We start from the raw sequence: 18,302 nt of genomic DNA on the forward strand, positions 1-18,302 counted from the left end.
CCAGGGCTCTCTGCCTCGCGCTCTCGCCCAGCCGCTCGCTCGCAGCCTCAGCAGCCGCCGCAGCATCACTTCACACAAAGGACTGTTACCCGCTGAGCAGCTCCTCCACCTCCACGTCCTCCTCCTGTGACAGCAGCCCCGACAGCAGGGCTCGGGCGCGGCGGCGGCGCCGGGAGGACCTGTCACTCCCAGCAACCGAGGCGGTGGCAGCGGCTTTTTTTTCTTTCCTTTTCTATTTTGCTTTTTTTTTTTTTTTTGCCCTTATACCTCTTCGCCTTTCTGTGGTTCCACCCACCTCTCCCTCCCTCCTCCTCTTCCTCCTCCTCCCATAAACAACTCTCCTACACCCCCCCCCCCCCAATAAATAAATAAAAGGAGGAGGGTAGGGGGGAGGAGGAGTGGTGTGGGGGGGGGCAGGAGGAGAGGAAAAGGGAGGCAGCGCGAGAGAGCGAGGCAGAGTCCGAACCGACAGCCAGGAGCCCGCACGCACCTCACACCATGAGATGGCGACGCTCCCCGCGCCGCTCCGGGAGTGCCGGCCCCCGGGCCCCGCGCCCCGGCTCTGCCGCCCGCTCGCCGCCGCCGCTGCTGCCGCTGCTGCTGCTGTGGACCGCGGCCCTGGGGCCGGGGGCGGCCGCCGGCGACGAGGCGGCTCCCGCGGGGGCCTCGGTGTGCTACTCGTCCCCGCCCAGCGTGGGCTCGGTGCAGGAGCTGGCTCAGCGCGCCGCGGTGGTGATCGAGGGAAAGGTGCACCCGCCGCGGCGGCAGCAGGGGGCACTCGACAGGAAGGCGGCGGCGGGCGAGGCAGGGGCGTGGGGAGGCGAGCGCGAGCCGCCAGCCGCCGGCCCGGGAGCGCTGGGGCCGCCCGCCCCGGACCCGCTGCCCACCGCCAACGGGACCGTGCCCTCCTGGCCCAGCGCCCCGGCGCCCGGCGCGGGCGAGCCCGGAGACGAGGAGGCGCCCTATCTGGTGAAGGTGCACCAGGTGTGGGCGGTGAAAGCCGGGGGCTTGAAGAAGGACTCGTTGCTCACCGTGCGCCTGGGGGCCTGGGGCCACCCCGCTTTCCCCTCCTGCGGGAGGCTCAAGGAGGACAGCAGGTACATCTTCTTCATGGAGCCCGATGCCAACAGCAGCAGCCGCGCGCCGGCCGCCTTCCGAGCCTCTTTCCCCCCTCTCGAGACGGGCCGGAACCTCAAGAAGGAGGTCAGCCGGGTGCTGTGCAAGCGGTGCGGTAAGTTCCTCGCCCCTCGGGGCGCGCTCCGGCCGGGCGGGGAGGTCGCGGGCCCGACGGCTGCCCAGCACGCGCGGGCTCGGGAGTTGAGTTTCGGGATTGCGGACTCCTAAGTGATTCTCAGAGAAGGTTTCGCGGGTTGGATTCCACAGGCAGCGCCTTCTCCAGTTACCTGGATTCTAGGCTTTGCCATTGGTGAGAGTCCAAGTTTGGTCCTCGGTGGGGGCCGTCTGAAACTTTTTTCAATCCCTTGGGGTTTCGTTCCCGAGTAGCGTGGAAATGGGCCGGCTGCTTTCTTGCGAGTGCGTCGTTGAACTTGGTTAGGAGGTGCTGGTGAGGTATGGGCCGCCGTGTGGGGGCTTTTCCTTTGAAGGAGGAAGGGTGAGTCCGACAGGATTTTCACGCCTTTCCTTCATTTGGAGTCTTGAGTGTGCAGATGGTCAGGGGTTTGTGTCTGTGGGAGCCCTCGCAAGGAAAGGACACAGCGCCGACATGTCTCTAGAAATGGGGCAGAGTTTTTGGCCAACTCCATGTCCAACAGATAGGTGCAGTCTGTACCTCGGGAATAGGTGTTTGTGAGAAATATAAAGTTGTGTGTGTGTGTGTGGGGGGGGGTATTTTTGGTGACGTCCTCTCAAGAATTTTCGTTTTTACAATATTTTGGTTTGCAGTGTGTTTTGGCACCTCAGTGAATCAGAACAGATGAGCGTAGTTAAGGAGCTTCACGTGTAGGCCCTGAAGAAGAATTTGGGAAGCTAAGTTTAGCAATCGATTTCCCAGACCTTTTTCCCCCATTTTCCCGTTGGAAAGTATTGTTTTCCGGTCTCCTTCATATGATCAGGTCTGAGAAATTAGCCGATAATCTGATTACATTTCTGAGGTAGTGTTGCGTTTATGCCATTCACAAAATAATTTCTAGGTTGGAAATATCTGTATAATTTTCTGATTACCATACAATCACTAAAGCGTAGCAGGGTATCTTCTCAAACCATAAATTAACATGATTACACATCGCAGATTCTAACATGCACAGTAGCTTTTTCCCTGTGTCTTTATGTATCTGCCTAATAGATGGTTGGGTTAATTGAATTTTTACAAAAGTCAGCACCATGCCAGGCTCAGTCTGCCTGAGATGCAAACTAAGTCAGTTCTCTTAAATTTGTATCTGATGATAGCCAATTACTTAAATTTCTGGTTGGCATTTGTGGTGCTTATATCTTGCAGTTAATTAATACCTAACAATTTGGTTTTAATAACAGGAAAGAGCCTTGCTCATCCACCATTTCCCTATTTTAACAATGCACTTTGTACGCCAGACCTGCTAAGATTGCACCACTCTGTGGACAGAAGCTGTTCTCAGACAGTGGTGCTGAAGAAAGCTGAGTGACGTTGGGATTCCCCGGGTCTGGCTGATAGATGTCACTGTAAAACATGGGAAACGCTCTGCTGGGAGCTGTCTTATTAGGGAACACAAAAGCTCAACACCATTGTACTGCAGTGTATGTTACTCTGCTCTAGAATCTGAAACAAAACCTTTTAAGCCACACCATTGTCCAATTTTCACGTGCTTTATTCTATGTAATTCAGAAAGGATTTTGCATTTACCCCAAATCACGAGTTGTGAATCATTTACTATACATGGTGGAAATTGATATAAAAGGGATCGTAGTTGGCAGTGATGCCTAGGATTGGGGGTGTGTTACTGGATTAGCAATGGTGTTTTGTGTTTTGACTAGAAATAAACGTCAGACTTCAGGGATAAAGTTCTTCCAAGCATCCCGAGGATGTTTAGAAATGGAATATTCATGTTGTCTGGAGAAATACCGTTCTGTTTTTGTGCTTCTAAGGGGGAAGACCTTCAGGAAGGTAGTTTTCCTCTTTTGTTTGTCAAAGGAATTACATAGGAAATTGTGTCATGCGAAGCAAAGCAGGTTTTTAAAATGAACTGGAAATCTCCCTGTGTATAATTGAGTAGATTAAGAAATCATGAAGTTACAGCTCCAGGTTTGTGTAATTATTGTGTGTGGTGATTTTAGTGTCAGGTACTTCGAGGTTGTGGCTGTTGCATGAAACCTTAACTAACAGGTTTAGCTAAAGCCTGACGGGAATTATGCTAAAAGTTTCTCTTGCGTTTTTATCAACGTGGTAGTTATTGTACTATTGTGAGATAAAAGTAAATAGTATGAGCTATTTTATTTTAGAGAATGTAAACTGGGGAAATCCATACTGGAATATTGGGTTTAAAAGTGTGTGAGTGTGTGAAAACTTGGGAGTTCACCCCGTTGGGTGGTTTCTGTTAACAGTGCCATTCAGAACTTACCAGGCAAAGGAACACCAACTGGAAAAAAAAAAAAAAAAGACATACAGAGAGAAGAGGGGCTGATTTGTCCTGGTTGAGCTGGTTCTGTGTGCTTCTGGTGAGAAGATTTCAGGGAGAGTGATGGAGCAGGGGGTTCTTATCTAACCACATGAAGCTGCCCTGGGGGTGTGACGGTTGTGTTGCTGCCTGAGCCCTGATGCCAGGCTGGAGAGGGAATATAGCAAAGTCATTTTGTGATATCATATCCCGGGGAACAGTTTCCAGCTCTCATGTGCTCAGCTGCAGTGTTGTTTCCTACAAGTTGCTTACTAGTGTAGAAACCACACATGCAACAGATTAGCTTTAGGGTTGAGCTGATAGAAGTCTCCCCTGAATTTTTTTTTCTTTTTTCTTCTTCTTTTTTTTTTTTTAACCCATCTGAGATAAACTCCTGAGCAGTGTCTGTATAACAAGTTCTTTTCTTGAAAGATGGGTCTTTTGAAACAACTGCTTAGTGTATTTTAGAAGACAACACGGAATCTCATAGCTTGTTTGCTTTGCATTTGAAGTTTGTATAAATTGCATACACTTCTTGTAGTTGCTTAAACACTTCCCAGTCTTTGCTTTTTCTCTTGCTCACCGAACAAGCTAAGAAATATTATTAGGTTTTATATTAATTGGAATGCAAAATAATTTGCTGTTCATTTAAATTTCTGTTATTCAGACAAATAATCTTGTGACGCACTACGATTTTAGTTTTCAAGGCATTGCAGTGATTCTAGGCAGAAAATGATGTCCAAAATACTGATGTTGAATAACATCTATGAATGTTATTGGGGCATGCAAGATTTGTGCATCATCATCTTATAATCCAATGTAGATATTCGGTCTATGCTGTAATACTGGAATATATTGATAACATAAGTAGGTTTATCAAATATTTATGATAAATGGCATTTGCTTTTTCTAATATCCTCAATAACTATTTAATAAAGTGAGCTGACCTTATGGTGTTACGAAAATGACAAACGCTGCAGGGATTCTCCAGCCACCACTGAAGAAGATAATTCTTAATAAAAGCTATATTAAGTAAGTAACAGTAGGAACAGATACAGCTTGACTGCTTGTATTTCATAAATATACATGTAAATTTAATTTCCCGAGTGTTTTTGACTGCTCTCTGTCAGCTATATAAATCTTACTGTTAAAAATCTATACCTAAACCACTTTTCTGTTGAGTAGACAAACTGTATATATATTTATATTTATGATAAAAAAAAATGAGCCCAAGATTGGTCATTTGGAAAAACAGTTCCTTGGAATAAAAATGTCTTAAAAGGAGAATGTAAACATCTGAAGTAGGACATTTTACAAGCACTAGGGGGTAGTTCCCCTTCATTGTAGGAGATCTGTAAGTCCTTGGGGTCTAGGGAAAGTTGTACCATAGGTCTTGATGTATTAGGTAAGACTGGGAAGCTTACACAGCACTGAGGGGGCTGCACACTGCACTGTCCTTCCACTGGCCTGTGTATTTCTAGCAAATGAGAGCAAAAGACGTGATTGGGCAGGTTAGTGCCCTTGTCAGATGTAATCTATTCATTGTTCCGGGAATCTTCTTTGCTTCAGGGCCTGTTTTCTTCTTGTTATCTTTTTCTTAATTATAAACATAACTTCTTTTAATATGTATTTTTAAATTTCAGTGACAATTTATGAATTAGCCAGATGTCCAAAGACCTTTCAACTCTCATCTGCCCTTAGTACTTAGTAATACTTAGGTTTTTGGTTTGGTTGTCTTTGATATGCTTAAATGTTTTGAAAAGGATATCTGTACAGATAGGTCTTAGTGAATATTTTGATTAGCCTTACATAAATGAATGATAATGAAAACAAAAAGTATATGATGAAAAATGGTGGTAGGGTTCATTAACCATTACATTCATTGAAAGTAAAGAATGAAAAGTATATAATGAAAACAGAAGGTAAAAAATTAGGGTTCCTTTGACTCATGTAGTTTGTTGCCAAAAGCAATAGCGTAACGTGTCTTAGTCAAAGTTTTCATGAGAAAGTGAGGACTCATTTTGAATGTTCATATTCTTAAATAACAGAAATGACCTTTGTGGACAGCTTCCCATCCATATAGGAATGCTCTGAACGTGTGCATGCACGTGTTACTCTGTGCTCTTAGGTTATCATAAAACTTAAGTTAAAATTAAAGTAACATTATGAGCGATCATATGACCTAGCCACTCCCCCAAATATCAGTCACTTTGTACCACGGAACAACTGATGAGTGATACATTCTGCCGTAGTACTTTTAAATCCGAAGTTGAGTTATTTGAGAATTTACAGAATATAGACTTCAGTCTCTTACTCATTTGAGGTAAGTGCTAGTTGAGAGGTTGTGTTTTCATATTGTTCAGTGCCATGGTGTGCTTGAAGAAAGCCTCTTTCTGAAGGCTTGCCTCCTGGCTCTCTGTCCCCAAATGATCCTTACAGGTTAAAGTAGATAAAATAAAAGAAATTTTGGTGAAGTCGAAGGCTTGAAATGGGTTGACTCATCTCTGTTTGGCATAGATCCAATGTTTAGGGGAAAAAAAATTCCCCCACCTTAGATTTGCCATCAAGGAATCCTACAGAGAGATACATAGATGGTAATTTACACTATTTTTTGGTCTTTAAGAGAACCAGGATATTTTTCCTTATCGAAAGCAGTTTCCTTGCAAACTATGTCCTAACCTGAGTTCTCCCCATTAGGACCTAGTAAAATTTTTAATCTTGCTTTTCATAATAACCAAACAAACAAATAGAAATTTAGTTTACCCACAGCTTGGATGATACATGGGAGACCGTCCTACTAGGTCTTACCTCAGACTCCATAGGTATATTCCCTTCATCTCTTTGCTGTGTGAGGAAACTGCAAAGGAAGGCTTTAGGTAAACAATGAGGCTTATGAGTGGATCCTAGTCTGTGAGAAACTGAAGTATAGGACTGCTGTTCATCATTACAATGATTAGCCTTCTCTTGACACCTCGGACTTCCTCTGTCCAGGTCCAAATATGTCAGAAAATGGAGATCTTAGATCACAATACTGTGAATGTAGATGGTCCTTCCGAGTCTGATAGGCTCATTGTCTATCTCATGAGGGCACAGATGGTAATCTGCCTTGTATCTCAATTTCAGAAGTTTTTCTCCCAAAGCCCAAGGCTCTGGCTTTGGATATCTGCCCCACTGTGCTGGAAGAAAACAGCTCAGAGTGGTGCATGATTCCGGAGCTGGTAGCCAGATTTAGGAGGTAATGCTGGGCCAAGACAACCTGGAGGAGGGAATTGTTTCTTTTCTCTTTGCTCTGCCAAAATATGTGAGCTGAGCCCAGCACAAGGGGACATTCTTGACAAGGGCACTCGAGTCTTGGTAGTGGGCACATCTGGGAGCTCAGGACATGGAGGGGGCGTGATAAGAGACGTGAGGCATTGTATGCTTTGCTAAATTTGGAAAGCTCACAGCAGTAATACTATCATCCCAAGTGTTTGTCTCTAGCCTGGGAATTGCCATTGAGGCAAAGAAAGCTAAAAAATTGAGGGGCTGACTAAAACCATGTGGTCATAACTGCCACTCAGTTGAGTTTGTATCTTTTTCCCCTCTTTGATAGACACATACTGCTTGGTGGTTCTGTGTAGATTAAATACCTGTTAAATAATTAAATGAATACATGACGGAAGCACCCCAGCTTGTTGGGTAGTAGCAATCGTTGTTCAAGGTTAAATTTTGAGAGAAGCGTTTTTGTTTTGCTTTGCTTTTTGTTTTTTGTTTTTTCCTTTTCCTTTAGGTGTCTTATTTGGTGAGCTGCATATTCAGAGGAAGTAGCAATTAGAGCTATATCCTACCAGGACACCATTGCTTCCTCTCACCACCCAGGACCCACCTCTGCATCAACTTTTGGGCTTCAGAAAAAGGCTGTTTAATCTCGTAAACTTTTCCTTCTCAATTATTTCTTGATAATATTTATTCTGTGTGGCCTATAGCTCCAGCTGGGTAAAAATGCCCTGCATTGTAAAGACTTAGAAGCACGGAAGAGATTTTTGAATACTTAGTGTTTTGAGCCAACCCACTCCCACATCATTCCAACTCATTTTGGGTACTAAATCTCAGTACTCAGAAATTGTATGTTCTTCCTTGATCTCCCCCAACAGGTGTTTAACCATCTGAGCAATAGAAGTTCAGTTCTTGTAACTGAAGATGGAAAGGCACTGCTTATATCCCTAAGAAGCAATAAAAAAGAGATGACTTACTTTTCACTGCCCCCCCTCCCCCACCTCCCTTGTTTTTGACATCTCGTCAGCTCTTGGACAGACTGCAGGTGGGAGGGCACATATCCATTTGGGCTTAGATGAATAATGAGATCCTTTTCCATCACTGTCTCTGTTGGCCCTGGAGACACCATGGGCCATGATGTGTTATCAGTGAAGCCGCAGATGCAGTGGCAGCATTTTCCTCCGCTGCAGGGAGCATCCTGGCCGCACCTCTGCACAGTTCATGGCAGCTATCTACTGAGGAGAAGGATGGCTGTGTTTGCTTCCAATAGAATTTGTCATTAGACTTCGCCCTTGGGAGGTGATCCTGGCAGTCAAGGCTCTTTGGGGACTGCCACGATGGAGATGTTCTGCTGAGTGGGGGTGCTCTTTGTCATGTCATCAGCACAGAAGGGCCACAGCTTTGAAATTTCACAGGCTCTTCTTTGCCAGCCTGGACACCTCTGAGATGCAGTTTCTTCCGTTGTCTTCTTTCCCGTCCACTGAGATTGCTCACCCCTGTTCTCAGGATCACTAGCAACTTTTCTTTCACTGGAGCAGGAATTTTATGAAAAATGCTAGCATTTTGGCCTGTAGTCTAATTCTGGTGAGCGTTTCTCCCCCCCCCCCCCCCCCCCCCACCAAATTGTAGTAACATAGAATTTACTACCTTAACCGTTTTTAAGTTCAGGTATTGCATTAGGTATTGACATTGTTGGGCAACCATTACCACCATCTATCTCTTGTCGTGTTATCTTCCCCAACCAAAACTCCATACCCATTAAATAATAACTTTCTATTCCCTTCTCCTCCAACCCCTGCCAGCTACCATTCCAATTTCTGTCTCCGTGAATTTGATTATTCTAGGTACCTCATAAGAGTGGAATCCTACAGTTTTTGCATTTTTGTGACTGGCTTGTTTTATTTGGCATAACGTTGGTAAGGTTCATCTGTGTTTTAATGGGTCAGAGTGTCATTGCTTTTTAAGGCTGAATATTCCATTGCACATATAGACCACATTTTGTTTATCCATTCATTTGTCAGTGGACATTCAAGTTGCTTCTACCTTTTGGCTATTGGGAATAAAGCCTCTATGAGTGTACAAATATCTGCTCAAGACCTGGTTTTCCTTTCTTTTGGGTGTATGCCGGAAGTGGAATTGCTGGATTATGGTAAGTCTAGGTTTCTTTCTTTCTTTCTTTTTTTTTTTTTTTTTGAGGAACTACTGTACCGTTTTCCACAGTAGCTACACCATTTCCCTTTCCCACACAGGTTTCTGATTTCTCCATGTTCTAACATGTTTTATTTTTTTAATGGTTTGATAGCAGCCAACCTAATGGGTGTGAAGTGGTGGGGAACAGTTTTTATATTGTTTTCTGTTCCGTGTTCGTGCCTCTAATTATTACACTGTCATTAATAAGAAACGAAAGTGCTCAGAAAACAGAGGTGTTCATTTGTTCAACTCTTAATTTACCCAGCATTTAGGTTCCTGAATCTGCAGCCACCCAATAACTAAATTACATCAGATAATGGCTTAGTAAAAACCAATACAAGAATTAAACAGTAAACTTGGCCAAGGGTGCCTGCGTGGCTCGGTTAAGTGTCTGACTTCAGCTCAGGTCGTGATCTCACAGCTCGTGAGTTCAAGCCCCGTGTCCAGCTCTGTGCTGACAGCTCAGAGCCTGGAGCCTGCTTTGGATTCTGTGTCTCCCTCTCTCTCTGCCCCTTCCCTACTTGCTCTGTCTCTCTCTTTCCCTCTCTCAAAAATAAATAAAAACATTAATAAAATTAAAAAAAAAGTAGACTTGGCCTTTGGTCACCGTAAGAATATTGTATTTTTCTTCATATGCTATCAACATGGTCTAGAAAGGTGGCTTATCATCTTTGGATGAGTATCAGAATCTTTGATTTTAATCATTCATTAAATTTACATACTCTCCCCCCCCCCACCATTTCCTTGCCTCTGTTCTGTCCACTGCTCCAGATTGCCTTCTGTTAAACACTGCATTGGAGGATGAGTATTTCTAAAATTTTTTTCTAACATTTATTTATGAGAGAAAGAGGGAGAGAGCATGAGCAGGGGAGGGGTAGAGAGAGAGGGAGACACAGAATCCAAAACAGGTTCCAGGCTGTGAGCTGTCAGCATATAGCTCGATGTGGGGCTCAAACACCTGAACCACAAGATCATGACCTGAGCTGAAGTCAGATGCTTAACTGACTGAGCCACCGAAGCTCTCTGGACAGTGAATATTTCTAAAGTACTCCTTTTATTGGACCTCTCTTTGCTCAGAAACTTTCATTGGATCCACCATAGTTAACTTTAGATTCTGGTATTTCCTGTCTTCCTTACTCCAGACCAAGCCTAATCTTTTTCAGTTTTACTGTATAAATGTTTTTATCCAGTCTAATTGCTCCATGAACAGGCCACACACTTTCCCACTGCTGTTTTTACATAGGCCATTTCTTCTGCCTGGACCTGTGTCTTCCCTCATTTCTGCCTGTGGATATTCTGTCTCCTTTAAGGGACAGGTCATATCCTACTGCCTCTATGACAGTCCCAGTAATGATCCTGTCAGAAACACTCACTGTAGTCTTTGGACACAGAGCACCTTTCCACTGCAAGCTTTATGCATGGTGCCATCGCAAATTTCCCTTATGTTGTTGTTACAAAAAAATGGATGTAGTTAACAATTTTTCTGTGTGTAGTCTTGCCTCACCAGTTAGACCACAGTATCTTTGTGAGTAGACACTAGAGGATGGGGGTGGTGGGGAGAGAAGTCCTCAGCTTATTCACAACTGAAAAGTGCCTGGCCTCAGAGTCAGGAGCACTGTTTTTCACTTCCAGCTTTGTAGTTTAGTACCTGTGTGCTATGTGTAAGTAACGTTCCCTCCTTGGGTCTCAGTTCCCTAGTATGCAGAGTGGGAAGGAAGAACCATGTTCTTCATGGTTCATTCAAAGTGCATCTAGTGCTTGTTCAGAAATGACCCAACAGGGGCCTGGGTGGCTTGGTTGGTTAAGTGTCCGACTTCGGCTCAGGTCATGATCTCACAGTTGGTGAGTTCAAGCCCTGCATTGGGCTCTGTGCTGACAGCTCAGAGCCCGGAGCCTGCTTCAAATTGTGTGTCTTCCTTGCTGTCTGCCCCTCCCTTGCTTGTACTCTGTCTCTGTCTCTCAAAAAGTGAAAAAAAAAACCTGTTAAAAAAATTATTAAGAAAAGAAATGAACCAATATACCACTTCTGCTACTGACCCTGGAGCTTTTCTCTTCCTCTCCTCTCATGTTTTGCATTGTTCCAAGGAGTCTAATCCTGGAAAAACGATTGTGAAACGTTTAGACAATCTGAAAGGGCCGTAGGAGAGCTTAATGAAAGGGAGTCTTCGCGAAAAAGTATCTCCTTCCTCCCCTAAGCCTTTCTACCTCCGTTGCCTTTTCGTGTTGTTGTCATGTGTCATGCTCTCTGAAATCATAGAAGTTATTTGTGTTCATGAGCTTCCTCTCTTCAAGAAGCAAATACCATTGTGTCTTCAGCCCTGTCTTTGAAATTATAAAGGGTGATTAAGAGATGAATCCACAACTGTAAACTTTGAGAAGAAAGTTCAGCCATTTGTTTCTATAAAATGAAAAGGGAAGGGTCAAAGTGTTTCGTTGTGAGTTTTTATTTATTTAAAAAATGCAAATCTGGCACTGGTTTTAGGTTTTAATAATTATCTGTGTTGTGGGAACGCATGAGGCTGGCACAGAGCGGTGAGGGCTTGTTTACCACAGCTGGCAGCCGTCCTGGTGATGGTAGGGACAGCATTCCCATGTCAATGTGGGGTGGGGGTGAGAGGCTTTCTTTCTCAGCTTATGATTTTTGTGGTTTGGGCAAGAAAATAATATATCCTAGTCCTTTTATGAGTAGAGCGAGCAATGCTGAAACAAGTTGTCAAACAAGGAATAATTCACTTTGACTTCTTCAATTACTGCAGGCAGAGGCCTTGGCCGTGCCACAGGGCCCGTCCGGGGCAGGGCAGGACTCCGGCAGGCTACGTCCAGTTTCATTTTTCCTTCACTTTGGCCTCCCTGAACCCCTGGTGAATTCATCTACTTTAGTAGATTCCACACTGCTTGTAAATTGTGGTTTCTAAATCCTTATCTCCAGGCCAAACCCTAATTTTTGGGGGAGGGGGGCGGGCGGGCTCCAGGTTCATATATCCAACTCTTTACCAGATAATCCACCTGAATGTCCTATAGGCACTTTATAGGAAGCACATTAAATGATGTCTCCTCATCTCCCCTGCCAGTCCGTGTGTATATCTGTATGCTAATAATGAAGCTGCTACCACTTCTGTTATAATCAGTACTATCACTACCAGTGGCTTTCTTGATTGACAGCTCATTCTGTGTCAGAGTAATAGGTGCCCCTCTGAATTCATGTAACCCCTCACCGAATGAGAGCATCAGTGTCTTCTCAGTTACTTCAAACAGGAGGCCTCTCCTTTTGCTCCATAGCCGTCTGGTGACCAGATCTCATTGATTCCGCCTCCTTAACATCTCATTTGTCCCTTCTACCCCAACGTCATTGCTTCTGTAGTGATTCCCATTCTTGCTGCATCAACCTCTTAACTTGGCTCATGGATTCTCCCCTTCTTAAATTCACTCTCTCTGGCGTTGCTGGAGTGATCTTTCTGATGCGGAAAAGACCATACTGCACCATTGTATGAGGCTCTTCACTTGCCATCAGGATAAAATCCAGACTCCTTAGAATGGCATAGAAGGGCCTTTCACCTTTTGTCCAAGCGTTCTTATCTGGTTCCTTCTTCTGCCTGGAACCCTGTGCTACGCCGATGGCATTGGTTTGCTGAGTCGCTTGAGGGCTCTGTGCACTTGCATATATAATTTCCCTTTCACAGAGTGGTCTGCCTCTCTGTCTACATTTTGTACCTTTGCTACCTTCCTTTAGTGGGAGAATGGTTAAATAAAGTATCATTACTTAGAGATTTGTTCCCGATATATTGTCGAGCGAAAAAAGTATCTTATTCTATAATATGTGTATGAGTACTTTTATCCATCATCTGTTTACCTCATCCATCTTATCTGTTAATCTTGTGTGTCTAAAGAGAAATAAAAGCCTGAAAGCTATATAACAGAAGGCTGTAGAACGATTGGGCATTGGCATTATTGATGTTTAGAATTTTCTTCATTTTATTTGGATTTCTAAAGTTTTTATAATTAACGTGTATTGCTTTTTAGCAAGGAAAATCAATAAATGGTGTTTTTAATAGAAATACTGACTTGTAACGAGGACTGTGTCTTATTTAAGGGATTTTGCCCCTGGAGAACATTGCCCTCCTCATAGTAGATGCATTTGTAAGGGCAGGCTATTGTAACAAGTGATACCCCAAATATGTAATGGCTCAAATGCAATCGTTTATTTCTGCCTAGTGTGTAGTCAAAGCAGGAGATGTTCTAGTCTCTACTCGCCTCTAAAAGAGACCTGTGCTAATATGTGGGGCATAGCTGAACCTCACTTCAGACCAAATTGATTGAAACGGGCAGGGTTCCAGTTTGTGACGGTTATTTTATTTTTAATAGCTTGGCTATCTGAGAAGTGGACAAATTTGTCTTGTGCCTCATTGCAGTGGGATAGCCCAATAGGTGTGTGTGGAGCAGATCATAAGAGCTATCTATGTGTATTGTAGATAAATAGCATATTAACTACATGCTCTTCCTTGAGCTCAGCTTAGCATTTTATAGGTTAGTTTTGCAATAAATCTTCGAAGTTTAATGCTCACTATGTCTGGTTTCATTCACTGTCATTGAAAATGCACAGGGTGAGGCCACATTGACTGTGTCTTTCACTAGCATGTTAGGATGCCTTTTAGACCTCCGTGTTTAACAAATCATTTTGATAGAGGGACTGTGGAGAAATCCTCTCACGCTTTATCACTGCTGACTTAATTGGGTTTCATGATGCACATTTCTTCTTAGTAGGATAAATTAAAATGGCTGATAAAGCTGCCTGTAAAAGCACAATTGTTAGGTTAAACCTGCCTGGTGTATTAAATGTATTGAAGAGTAATCTTTCCACTGTTTTTAATCACTTTTATTAACTTTTCAGTAGTTCTCTTTCCAGTAACTTCCTAAATAACTGTCATTATGCACTCAGTAATATTTCTCTTTAACATACTATTGAAAAGTCCATGAAAATGATTAAGGTGCCAATATCATCCACCTACTTCCTGAACGTAAGAATTGTTGGTGATTTTATGATTAACTGGGTGTATGCTTGGGCTTTCTTTGTGCAGCCCGGGAGGAAAAGGAGCCAATTTGTAACAGGTGAATAGAGACAATGAATGAACGCTTTTGAAGCTGTGTAAAAATTGTCCTTTGCGCATCTCTGTCATACATATTATTGTTATGCTCTTTTGAAAAATATTTGTATCAAATATTAAGAAGGTAAAAAGGATGTTTAAGAGTTATGTGTAAAGTATAAAGAATAATGATACATTTGTTGTGTTCTTCAGTCTCCTCTTGGTACCAAGTTCTTGAGTTCCAGGTCACTAAAGAAGAGCTGAAAGGGATCTTTTGCCTGCAGGTCAATTGGAGGGCATGTGTGTTCATTAAAATGGATTAGAGATGTATCATTAAATTACCCATATCTTTTGCAACCAATTTGTACAGCCCCCAAATCCTATTTTTTCCTCTTAGATTTAGGTGCTCCTGACCTGTCAGAGAAGTCACAGAGGCCATCCTGAGGATGTTGCTTAAATTATGAGAATCGTGAGATCACTAAGCCAGTGTAGGTAACTAATAGAAGAAGAAAAACAGGGAGTGTACTTGATGAATTTGCATATTCAGTAAATATTTATTGGGCATCTATTACTTGCTAGTCTCTGTACTGTTTCTGGGATCGTGGCAATGGAATTGGACCTAGCTGGCTCTTTTCTCGCTAAGAGTAGAAAGAACTGTTACACAAAGAATTGTAGGATAAATATTTACAATTGCACTAAGCTTTATGAGAGAAAAGTACAAGGTACTATGTGAACATATAACAGAAAATTCCATTTTAGTTACAAAGGTACAGGAAGGACTCCTTGAGAATGAGGCATTTCTGAGTGAGGTAGGGAAGGCAGGGGGTGGGGGAAGGTCATGTCCGTTCCTGAGGCAGGGATGAGGGACTGCATGTGAAAGAGGCAAGGATGATATCTGAGAAGTAAGGAGAAAAATACAATCATTCTGGACTTGTAGAGATTCTGGACTTTGTCCTGAAAGCGTGGGAAACCACTGCAGGATTTTAAGTCCAGGAGTTACAAGATTTCCATTTTTATTATTAAAAAAATTAATGTTTTTTTATTCTTGAGAGCAGGGAGAGAGAGACAGACAAGAGTGTGAGTGGGGAGGGACAGAGAGAGAGGGAGACACAGAAATGGAAGCAGGCTCCAGGCCTCTGAGCTGTCAGCACAGAGTCGGACGCGGGGCTCAGACTCATGAACCGTGAGACCATGTCCTGAGCTGAAGTCGGACGCTTAACTGACTGAGGCACCCAGGTGCCCCAAGATTTCCATTTTCAAAGTATCACAACTGGCTGTTGCACAGAGTGGGCTGGAAGGGACCTCCAGTACATGTGGGGAGCTGAGGTGGGGCTGCGAGTGAGATTAGGATGTGGGCTTGCTCTAGCGTGGGGTCAGTAGGATGCAGAGAAGCAAACAGATTTGAGACTGCCTTGGAGGTCTCTTTTAGTCCTGGTTAGGAAGGTGGAATGCTTGTAGAAGGGCTGGGGATGATGGGTCCTGGGTTTCTGGCCTGAACAGTTGTATGTGTGATAGGGAATGAGGTGGGGGGAATATTGCAGGCAAAGGAGTGTTCAATTCCTTGTGTTTTTGATATATCCCAGTGGAAATGCCAGGGAAGCACCTGTCTGGATGGAGCTCACAAGGCAAGTCTAGGTTGGGTTTATGAATGTGGGGTTTTGGACAAGGACAGGATTTCTGTCTCCATGAGGGTAGGTACACTTGCTTAGAGAAAGTGGGTAGAAGGTGCGGTAGAGTGCAGAAGGAAGCATGAGCCACCTTTAAAGATGAAGCAGAGAAGAGAGAGAGGTGACAGGAAGGGAGCAGCCGGACAGTGAAAGGGAGACCTAAAGCGGATTCAGGATGGAGGAAGTGTTCGAATCTATGAGCTGCGTCCGAGTCCCTAGAAAGTCACTTGGGAGAATGGGTAAGGGAGAGCCCAAGGCAGCATCTCTGGAGTGCTGACCGCTGCCAAAACACCACATTTAAAAGTGTGTGTTGGGGGCGCCTGGGTGGCGCAGTCGGTTAAGCGTCCGATTTCAGCCAGGTCACGATCTCGCAGTCTGCGAGTTCGAGCCCCGCGTCGGGCTCTGGGCTGATGGCTCAGAGCCTGGAGCCTGTTTCCGATTCTGTGTCTCCCTCTCTCTCTGCCCCTCCCCCGTTCATGCTCTGTCTCTCTCTGTCCCAAAAATAAATAAACTTTGAAAAAAAAAATTAAAAAAAAAAAAAGTGTGTGTTGTTGGTAGCAGCATAGAGGTCTCGTAAAGCAGTTCTGGCCAATTTGCCAGGGTGGGAGCCCAGACAGGGGTGGGCTGAAGTACTATGACCAACCTCTGGATTATGAAGTCTGAGTTTTACTAATATTTTTGTTTAAACATGGTAGTAGGAACCTGTTTTAAGAACTGACTTTTTTTTTTTTTTTTTGGCATGGAGTTGGGAAAAATAACTATTTGAGAGAGAGAAATGGGTAGTTTGTACAAAGATATGATTTTTAAAAAAATCAAATTGGGGGCGCCTGGGTGGTGCAGTCGGTTAAGCGTCCGACTTCAGCCAGGTCACGATCTCGCGGTCCGTGAGTTCGAGCCCCGCGTCGGGCTCTGGGCTGATGGCTCAGAGCCTGGAGCCTGTTTCCGATTCTGTGTCTCCCTCTCTCTCTGCCCCTCCCCCATTCATGCTCTGTCTCTCTGTCCCAAAAATAAATAAACGTTGAAAAAAAAAATCAAATTGTGACATACAGTGTTACTAAAATGTTGCTGAAGGTCACCCTTTTATTAGTTAGTGTGTTTGCCCTTAGATAAGAGTCTTTCTATGTACCATGGAAGCCACTTCAGTGGAAAATTGTTCAGAGTTTTCTTGACATGTTGGCTTGAGAACGAAGTACTCTCTCTATAGTAGAACCCAGGTCCTTTGGGAATTTTAATGCATCGTCACATCAATACTTGGGAAGTGACATCTATCAATCTAATTTAAAAAAAGTATTTGAGTCCAAAGGTCCTTGGACCGTGTATTAGGTTGACAGAGAGCTACCTTTATCTGAAGCTATGACAGAGTGTTTTAATGCACAGTAGTCAAGAAATGCAAAGTTATTATTCTGACAGTAACTGAATGCATTTTTCCTGCCTGTCTACATAGTCTTTTTATTGCCTAGTAAGCTGCTGAATTGATGTGTTCATAGCGATATTTGCATGTGGAGTGTGAACCATCATGGGAGGAATGGTTTTGAATTTCCTGTTTTCATTTGTTTCCTTTCTGTGCAATAATAGTGTTTTCGTGTGATGATTTATACTTTGGGTATTCCTAACCCTGATACAGTGTAAATAAGCTAGGACTCCTATTTATGAAAACCACACATTATAAATCAAAGGAAATTGGGGAAAAGTTTGAAAAGGAAATCTCCAAAAGATAGGAAGAAAAGCTGTGAAACCTCTGACCTTAGCAGCTTCTCAGTCTAGTTCATCTTGGAGAACCATGGATGGATTTTTGGACCAGATGCTCTTATATTGCACAGGCCAGTGGTTTGCAGGAATGGTTTGCAGACTAGAATATAGAGATTTCTGGGCTAGACTCCTGGAGAGAATAATTCATTTGGTGCAGAGAGTGTGTCCTGAGACTCTGCATTTTTTAAAATCTCTCCAGGTGATTTTGGTGTGCATTTAGGTTTGGGAGCCCTTAGACTCCCTAAAAGTTTTAGGGGTGCCTGGGTGGCTCAGTCGGTTAGGTGTCCGACTTCAGCTCAGGTCATGATCTCGAAGTTCGTGGGTTTGAGCCCCATGTCGGGCTCTATGCTGACAGCTCAGAGCCTGGAGCCTGTTTCAGATTCTGTCTCTCCCTCTGTCTCTGCCCTTACCCGTCCCCTGCTCACACTCTCTCTCTCTCTCAAAAATAAAGATTAATTAAAAAAATTTTTTTAGAGCTTATTGAGTTTCTATTATGTGCCAAACATTTTTACATATTTTAGCTCCTTAACACCAATGTATATCATTTTATTCCCATTTTAACCCAGGATTCAAAAAGGTTTACAGAACTTTAAAGGTCACACAGCTGCTGAGAGGCATTTATTTGCATTCAGGTCATTTGATTTCCTCTGTTAGAAGCATGACAAGGTTCAGAACAGTACAGCCTGATAGAATGCTAGTTGCACTGTCCCTTGAGTGAGGCTGTCTTGTCCTCTCTGTCACAATGGGCACCCGTTGCTAGCAGTCAACTTTCT

The 18,302-nt window shown here is 43.7% G+C and overlaps 1 protein-coding gene across 1 annotated transcript in view; it reads left to right on the plus strand.

Moving 5' to 3' along the window:
* The first annotated feature begins 388 nt into the window (after positions 1–388).
* NRG1 (neuregulin 1) overlaps positions 389–18,302 on the plus strand; it is a 1,121,130-nt gene continuing 1,103,216 nt past the window's right edge. Inside the window, 1 exon segment of the mRNA XM_043561070.1 lies at positions 389–1,231. Within this exon segment, the coding sequence (XP_043417005.1) occupies positions 499–1,231 (733 nt within the window). The 5' untranslated portion in view covers positions 389–498.

This window comes from Prionailurus bengalensis, chromosome B1 (assembly GCF_016509475.1).
Source record: "Prionailurus bengalensis isolate Pbe53 chromosome B1, Fcat_Pben_1.1_paternal_pri, whole genome shotgun sequence".
Lineage (NCBI taxonomy): Eukaryota > Metazoa > Chordata > Mammalia > Carnivora > Felidae > Prionailurus > Prionailurus bengalensis.